Below are 8605 nucleotides of genomic sequence, written 5' to 3'. Positions count from 1 at the left end.
GGATCGAAATATGAAACATGATCAATTTGGAATGTCAGCCGTGAAACACCCAGATTGTTCTAACACATTATTATTATTGTTGTTGTTGTTGTTTCCCTGTTCGTGTGTGTGCCAGCGTGTGTCTGTAATGTGTAACTGACCTCCACACACACAGACACACTAACACAAACAGCATTCCCTCTGCACTTTCTTCCTCTTCTTGTCAATTCCACCATTGCCCCACACCTTGAAGCGGAATGGAGAGAAGAGGTGGAGGTAGAGAGAGCAAAGAAAAGACTGACAGAGAGAGAGAGAGAGAGAGAGAGGAGGGGTAAACCGGTTGAGCAGGTACACACACACACACACACACACACAGACCCACACACTCTCACACACTGAGGCCTAGCCCAGGCTCCTCCAGCAGCTTGTTGTCACCGTTATTTCTGAGGCGCATGCGCGATGCCCCAGTTTCCTGCTTTTAAATGAGTACCTGTGTTTGACTCACCTCTGTCGACTCACGGTGTGTGTGTGTGTGTGTGTGTGTGTGTGTGTGTGTGTGTGTGTTATCTGCTGGGGTCTCTCCCTCCCTCCCTCTCTCCCTCCCTCTCTCTCTCTCTCTCCCTCTCTCTCTCTCACACACACTCCCGTTACTCGCAGTGCGCACGAGCTCCTCTTCGTCTGTACCTGAGCTCACCTGAGCGGACTCACCTGCAGCACCGACACTTTGCCTTGGCGTGTTGTTGTGTTGTGTTGTGTTGTTTTGTTTTGTTTTAATATCTCGACACTGGAACGAGGGAAAAGTGCGAGGACACCGAGGAAAGGTGTGTTTGAGTGGAGGAGGTGAAGGTGCGCGGGGCAGGAAGGAGGAGAAGAAGGAGACACCGACACTTTCCCGGTGAACGTTGGAGTTTCCTTCCCCCGTTTCCCCAACGTTTTCTCGGCTCTTTCCCGGCTCCTCTCTCCGAACCGGGCTCCGAACCCGCCGGGCCGGCTGTGAGCGAACATGCCGCGGGCCTTTCTGGTGAAGAAGGCCAGTGTCTCTCCGGGGAAGCGGAACTGGAGCGGGCTGCCGGACCATGGGCGAGGGGACGTCTACATCCCAGGTGAGTGCACTGGTGCTACTGGGATGAGCCATGTTGCTTCTGTGTTCTGTGGAACAAACGGACCCGGAGCCGGAGCTCGTTCTGGGGCTTTCGGTTCCGAGCTGGTTGATTGTTTGGAGTCAACCGGGGGAACATGAGTGTGGAGGCTCCGGGGAGAGCTGGGTGTGGGGGGGAGTGTAACGGGGCCGGGGCCACCGAATAACGGGAAAGAACCGGGAAGTGTTTTACAATTTTAAAAAAAAAGAACAAACCATAAAATATATATAAAAAATATAGTTCGATCCAACTGGTCACTTCACTGGGTCGCGACTCACAACAACACAAATAAAACCCGTTTTACAGAAGGGACACGGAGTGAACTGGGAAGTTTCGTTTCCCAGTGGAGGAGCTGGTGGCGGCCTGTGCACGAGCCCAGGGCCCGTTGCTTTCCAGCGAGCGACCTTCAACCTCTGGGTGCTGCTGCTTCCGTGTGCTGCTGGAACCTAGAACCACATTTTAATACAGAACACACTCAGCTCGGGCCCTGGGAGGCAGTACTTTGAGTTTAATCTCACCACGTTATTGAATAATTGTGGGATTGTCCCTCTACTTTTTTGTTTTTAAATCTAAATTTATTTCTTAAAAACGAAATCTGTGAGTCCAGCAGCTGGAGACCGATGAAAAGAACCTCGATCCTCCCTCGTGAGTCCCAACGGAAAAAAAAAAACGTGCAAGACCTGACATGTTTTGACTGTCAAATTCTGAGCTTTGACATTTAAATGACAAGTGGCGAGAATCCACCTCTCTCTCTCCCCCCCCCCCCCCCCCTCCTCTCTCTCTCTCTCTCCCCGTGCTCGATAACAATCCCCATTGTTGCCATCGACAGAGTTTTTATTGTAAGACCACGTCTCGGTATCAGATAACAAATAACGGACTACACCCTAAACCTCTCTCTCTCCCTCTCTCTCTCTCTCTCCTTCCCTCTCCCTTCCCCCCCACCTCGCTGTCGTCCCCACCTATTCCCATCACCGTTAACTTTTAATCATTGACTTTCACATCCTCTTCTGAACATTATGGGATGAACTGAACCGCCTCGAGGTTCCAGGTTGTTTATATATTTTTAAAGGAAGAGAAGAGAAGTGAGGAGGGACAACTTTAACTCGTGTCGGTTGTTTTATCCTCCGAACAGACGCGTCGGTGTCTCGGGCCTCATCCAAAAACACACGTGAAGCTTTTCACGGAAATGAACCAATTATCAAAATTATTATTAAAGAGAAATAACGAATCAGGCTTTTTTTCAGTCAGTGTTAAACTTTATAAAAAGAATCAGCTGTGAAATAAAAAAAGGTGAAGATCCAGTTCTTCTTCTTTTTAATGCACAGTAGCTTCCGTGCGCTATTACGCACAGTTAACACTCCTCCCCAAACCCCGCAACGGTTTCAGCTTCTGTCTGTGGTATGTGCCGTTACTTGATGTACCTGCCCGACGTGTGTTGTTTGTGCGTGTGACGCAGGGACACGCACACACGCTCATACACACAAAGAGAGAGAGAGAGAGAGAGAGAGAGAGAGAGAGAGAGAGAGAGAGAGAGAGAGAGAGAGAGAGAGAGAGAGAGAGAGAGAGAGAGAGAGAGAGAGAGAGAGAGAGAGAGAGAGAGAGAGAGAGAGAGAGAGAGAGAGAGAGAGAGAGAGAGAGAGAGAGAGAGAGAGAAAGGTATGATAATTACCCTTGTCCTCAGAAACAGGAGTGTTTACTCCTTCTCTCTTTCTCTCTGTTTGTGTCTGTCTATCTATCTATCTATCTATCTATCTATCTATCTATCTATCTCTCCATCTCTCTATCTATCTATCTCTCTATCTCTCTATCTTTCTATCTCTCTATCTTTCTATCTCTCTATCTGTTTATTCTATATATTTGAATAGCCTGGAGCTCATCCAACCCCCACGTCCCTACTGTCTCCTTACATCCAGTCGAGTTGCACCAAATCACCCACACTCGTTAATATCAGTCCACTAAATATTTTTTATTCATCAATATCCATGAATTATCTCCTGTCCAGTAGTTTTTACGTAAAATGTACAGACGCAGATGGAAACCTAGCTTCCTCAGTGGAGGTTTGAGGATCCCTGGTTATTTGCTTTTTAAAGAAAAACCTGTTCATTTGCTTTCCTGACGAGAGAACAGTGACTGTTAATACAGAGAATCCATCTCTCAGCAGCTGTGAAGGTCATGAACTGACCAACGTGTCACATCCTGTTTGTTGAATCCACTTAAAAGCGTCAGAACGACTTCCTGGTGTCTCCTCCTCGTTGTCACCGATCTCCAAAACTAGCAGGTGCACGCAGGTTAAACACATGTGGTGAACTCCTTTCTGGTTGTTTAATTTAACCCGGGAGTGAATTCAGATTGAATCCGTTCACATTGCACACAGAAGCCAGATGTAAGTGTTTTTTTTAAACGGTTGAAAAGTGGCTTCAGTTTGCTCTCCAGTAGATTCTGATCGATTCATCACAGACGTGTCAGTGTCTGTGTTTGTCTTTGCTGATGTGAAAACTTTTATTCAACAGAATAAACTGTAGAAAAGATGTTTTACCTCGATATATTTGGACGTATTTGTTTATCTTTTGTATTTATAGTTATTTATAATGAAGTTTATAGTTAGACTGTAAAACATCAAAGCTCAATTCCATTTCTTTGAATCCCTCCGGGTCGGACTCTGCTCCTGAGACGCTGTTTAATCCTTTGAACTCAGGATCTGTGCTCTGGGTTTGTCCTGAGGCCGCTGGGAGGTTAATGTTTATTGGATGGAAGGAAATGTAACGGACCTTTCAGGAGACCTACCAACGCAGGACGCACACCTTTAGCAAACACACACACGCATGCACTTCTACACAAGACACACACGGAGAGTCACGCACTGCTTCAGATAAGGTAATCGGCCGATTGTTGACTCGCTCTCTCACCTGAGCGACATTAAATGGAACCAGGAGAAATTGTGAGAGTGTTTTGATCGACACAGTTCACACACACACTCCTCTCTGTGTTGACGTAGAAACTTGGGGGCTCCGTATCTTCTACCTTCCAAACACACACATATATACCTAAGTACACACACACACTCGCTCATTGTTGCGGGGAGGGGAGGGGGGGTGAACAAACAACACAAGATGAGATTAAATGTCCAGCCGGCAGCAGTCACCACAGAAACCATCAGTTCACTGGAACAAGGATTTGAAAACTTGTGTAACTGTCCTCCTGTAAAAAGTGTTTTTATTTTTTATAATCTATCATCTGCTGCACTGTCTCTAGTTTACATATTTATCTGCACATTTCTGATTTTGATGTTAACCAACTGTTGACTGGTAAACTGTTTAAAATCTTTTTTTTTAAACCAAATTATTATCAATATTTCATTGATATTTCAAAAACTGAATAAATGAAAACCATTTCTTCATTTGCATTTGAGTTTCATCTCACTGAGAGAGTTTTCACTGAGCTGAACCACACCTGCCTCTGGGCTACACACACAGACACACACAGACACACACACCTACACACACACCTACACACACCCCTCTGTGGAGGTGAATTGTTTGAGGAAGGTACAGAGCTGGTGCTGCAAGACTGTCTGGCTGGACAAGTCCATAATGGTAATGTGCGTGTGTGCGTGTGTGCGTGTGTGCGTGTGTGCGCGTGTGCGTGTGTGCGTGTGTGTGTGTGTGTGTGTGTGTGTGTGTGTGTGTGTGTGTGTGTGTGTGTGTGTGTGTGTGTGTGTGTGTGTGTGTGTGTGTGTGTGTGTGTGTGTGTGTGTGTGTGTGTGTGTGTCTGCGCAGGTGTGTGTGTAGCTGTGTGTGTGCATGCAGTTATTCAAAACAAAAGGCCAAACATGAGCACACCCCTACTCATACAAACATGTTTAACTCTGCACGTTTGCTAATTGAGAGATTGTGTAAACATGAAGTTGTGCACGCTGCGACCCGTTGTGAAGTTTAAAAAAAACAAGTTGCTCAGTTTCTTCCAGCTGGATTGTTATCACAGTTTCCCAGAGATGAGAAGAAATATTAAGGTTAAATCTGTGTTTTTAGATGACATCAAGACACTGACTCTCTCTCTCTCTCTCTCTCTCTCTCTCTCTCTGTCCCTCTCTCTCTCTCCCTCCCAGTGTCCTTCTTCCCCTCGTCCGTCCTGATGGAGGCGGAGGCGAGCCCGGCTGAGTCCACGCCGCTCTGCCTCATCAAACACTCTGTGTGCGACACGCAGACGTACGCCGAGCTGCCGTCCTGCACGGTGCTGGGCCGGCCGCGGAGCCCCTCCATCTTCCTGGGCGAGAGGTCAGAGGTCAGGAGGAGGGCGCCGGGCGGCTCCACGTACGTCCGCTCCAAAATCAAGGTGAGCGAACTCAGAGTGTGTTGGGGGCGGGGGGGGGGCGGAGTCAAACAAGAAGTCGACATGAAACCAAACACTCACGTTTTCTCTCTCCTCTCTCTCTCTCTCCACCACCACAGGTGACCACGGGCGAGCTACCCCCCAGCCCCACCCCTTTCCCTCTCTCTCTTCCTCCCATCCCCCCCACGACCTCGCCGACCCCCCCGCCCGCCGACGTGATGCCCGTCGCCCTGACGACCAGCCCTTCCACCCTGGAGGTGGTCTCCATGGTAACCAGATCCACAGGTCAAAGTTCGTCCTCGGGGAAATCGGGGGTGTTTGTGTGCAAGGTACGAGCGAGTCGGCAACAACCGATTAACACTGGAACCCACTTGGTGATGTTTCATATTAATGAGCCTGGTGCTGGATCAGGACCAATGAACCGTGGTGGACGTGGATTGTGTCAAATTTAGACGCGTGTACTTGAAATAACTGAAATTGTGTCTTTCACGCACACAATCTTTCAAAAAAACCAAATTGTATACATGGTAAAAACTTTATAGAAACACAATTTAGAGACACTCTGTGGAGTTTGTGGGTTTGAAACACACATTCCTGCAGTTTCTCACCTTTCAGATGTTAGAGAATGTAGAGTCGCAGCATATCTGCATTTCTTTGGGAGCGTCTTCCAGATACGTGCAGGATAGAAGCTGAACGCTGCTTCTCCAGGTGTAGTTTTTGACTCTGGATGGGCAGAAATATAGTCAGGCTGTAAATGTGATTTCACTGATGGAGTTCTCCCGCCTCTAGGTTTGCAAGAAGACCTTCCAGCACCAGCGGATGTTGAACCGACACGTCAAGTGTCACAACGAGACCAAGAGACACATCTGCTCGTTCTGCGGCAAAGGCTTCAACGACACCTTCGACCTCAAGAGACACGTCCGCACGCACACAGGTGACCTCGCTGCTCCACCTCCAACGCAGCCGCTCGGGCTCCCACACATCACAGGAAGAGGGTGGGACACATTCTGATTTTGTGTTTCTCCTGCAGGTGTTCGTCCGTACAAGTGCAACCTGTGCGACAAGGCCTTCACCCAGCGCTGCTCCCTGGAGTCGCACATGAAGAAGATCCACAGCGTCACCCTGGAGTACGCCTACAAGGAGCGGCGCAACAAGCTGTACGTGTGCGAGGAGTGCGGCCACACGGCGGGGACGCAGGACGAGCTGGGCGTCCACCTCCACTCGCTGCACCCGGACAGCGCCCTGCTGAAGGGGAAGGCTGCCAGGCGAGCGGGGGGGGAGAGGGCAGGGAAAGAGGACGGGTCGGTCGGCGGGTCGATGCCGGGTTCTCCCCGAGGAGCCGACAGCGATGACACCGGGGGATCAGCGGAGCCGTAGAGCGGCCGGTTGGCACAATAAGCTCGGGGGGGATGAAGGATGGACGATGGACTAGAAGGTGGACGACATGTCAGAGTGTACCTCTACAGTTCTAAATGTATATATTATGTGTGTGTGTATATTTATGAATGTGTGTGTGTGTGTATGGATTGTGGGGATCTGTATGTGACTCATGTTAAACGAGGCCAAGTTGGACTTTGACTCACTGTTCATATTTTTACAGTTCATGGGATTGTGTTGAGGAAAAGAGTATTTACACATCTGACAATATATTTTTCTGCCTTTTTATATTGCATGTGTATATTTCCTGTTGGCTCTTCTGTACAGCATGAGATGTGAGTTTTCTACTCAAAAATCTGAAAGCATTATATTAAAGGGAGTAATATATGAACCTGAGTCGTATCTAACATTATTGACGTCATATTGATTCTTGGTTTTTATGTATCTAAAAGAAATGGTGGATGAAGTACTCAAACATTTTACTTTGGTCAAAGTACGAATAAAAAGACTAAAATGCACTTAAATAAAAAAAGGGAAAGTAAATAAGTATATAATGCAATCGTCTTCTACTCATTATGGCTTAGCAATGACCCCTTATTACTCAATACATGAAAAATAAACTTAACTAGATTTATTTTTTTCAGGTACTTTTCAACTTTACTCCACTACATATATTAACAAAGTACTTTTACACCTGGAACTTGAAGTACATTCAATAGCAAGTACTTGCTTGCTTTTCCTGAAGTAGAAGAGTTATAGGGGGACTTTTATTCGAGTAAATATACGAAGTACATTTACTTTGCTGTTGTACAGATATACAAAAAATGTACTCAAGTACAACAACAAACTAAATCTACTTTGTCACGTCCCACCACAGTTTAAAATAGCAACTAAGTCATGGCAGAGAAATGTTGCTGAAGGCAGAAGTGAGTTTTTACATCATATTTAATCCAGTTACTTATGCAGTATAAATACTTTTTGTTGTTTTTGTTTCCTGTATGAACTACACACGAAGAGTTTGTCATCACGGCGATGTTTCACGTTTTTAAGGCGTTGTCATCGACCTGGTTTCACTTCATCACAACAGAACAGGCAAGGCCAGTTTATTTGTAGAGGTCGTTTCAACAAGGCATTTATGTAAGTGCTTTACATAAAATGCAAAAGGCTTCATGACAAATTTCTAAAAGACAACACAAAAAAGCGTTTAAAAAGATCTGTGCAGGGATGTGATCCACTCGAGAATAAGAGAACAAATCTCCTCAGTGCACAAACGATGGTTTTACTGTTACACACTAATCACGCTGCCTAGTTTACCCCCAAGCTTTTGAGTGTGTTGTGGAAAAGAGACAGAGAGAGAGAGAGAGAGGGGGCGGGAGAGAGAGGGAGAGGAGGTAGCTGGGAGGGTGAGGTCGGATTCCTGGTGTCTGTCCGGTCTTGTTGGAAGATTCCTGCAGACTCCCTTCAGCCCGAGGAAACCTGGGATCGGCTTCAGGTGACGGCCACATAACGGTTTGTGAAGTCAGGGGCCTAAAGGGCCATGTCACACTCAGTCACTCAGTTCTCTGTTATAGTATTTTTTTGTATTGACATCGTGAGGCTACATGTTTTTTTTTTAATCCTTCTTTTTAGTTGTGAAAGTGAAGAATTGATCTCATTCGCCCCCTGGTGGCTGGCTGCAGAATAGGTCACACACCCTGCCTCCTCCATGTTAGTGAATGAGACATGGACATGGATCTGAGATGTTCTGGCAACAACTGGATGGATCATCATTAAAGTTATTA

At 46.8% G+C, this 8605-nt stretch overlaps 1 protein-coding gene across 1 annotated transcript; it reads left to right on the top strand.

Moving 5' to 3' along the window:
* Window positions 1–940: 940 nt before the first annotated feature.
* Window positions 941–7215, top strand: ovol1a (ovo-like zinc finger 1a). Its single transcript, XM_053415899.1, has 5 exons — window positions 941–1082; window positions 5224–5450; window positions 5567–5776; window positions 6237–6381; window positions 6478–7215. The coding sequence occupies exons 1-5, from the start codon at window positions 983–985 to the stop codon at window positions 6822–6824; spliced, it is 1029 nt and encodes a 342-aa protein (XP_053271874.1). The 5' UTR covers window positions 941–982; the 3' UTR covers window positions 6825–7215.
* The last annotated feature ends 1390 nt before the right edge of the window (window positions 7216–8605 follow it).

The sequence above is a fragment of the Pleuronectes platessa genome, chromosome 23 (genome assembly GCF_947347685.1).
Source record: "Pleuronectes platessa chromosome 23, fPlePla1.1, whole genome shotgun sequence".
NCBI classification, from domain to species: Eukaryota; Metazoa; Chordata; class Actinopteri; order Pleuronectiformes; family Pleuronectidae; genus Pleuronectes; species Pleuronectes platessa.
This window is presented reverse-complemented; position numbering and strand designations above follow the sequence as displayed.

Coding starts and splice junctions, on each gene's coding strand:
- ovol1a (XM_053415899.1), top strand. CDS start 983: ATGCCGCGGGCCTTTCTGGTGAAGAAGGCCAGTGTCTCTCCGGGGAAG. Junction 1,083..5,223: donor AGGGGACGTCTACATCCCAG/GTGAGTGCACTG, acceptor TCTCCCTCCCAG/TGTCCTTCTTCCCCTCGTCC. Junction 5,777..6,236: donor CGGGGGTGTTTGTGTGCAAG/GTACGAGCGAGT, acceptor TCCCGCCTCTAG/GTTTGCAAGAAGACCTTCCA.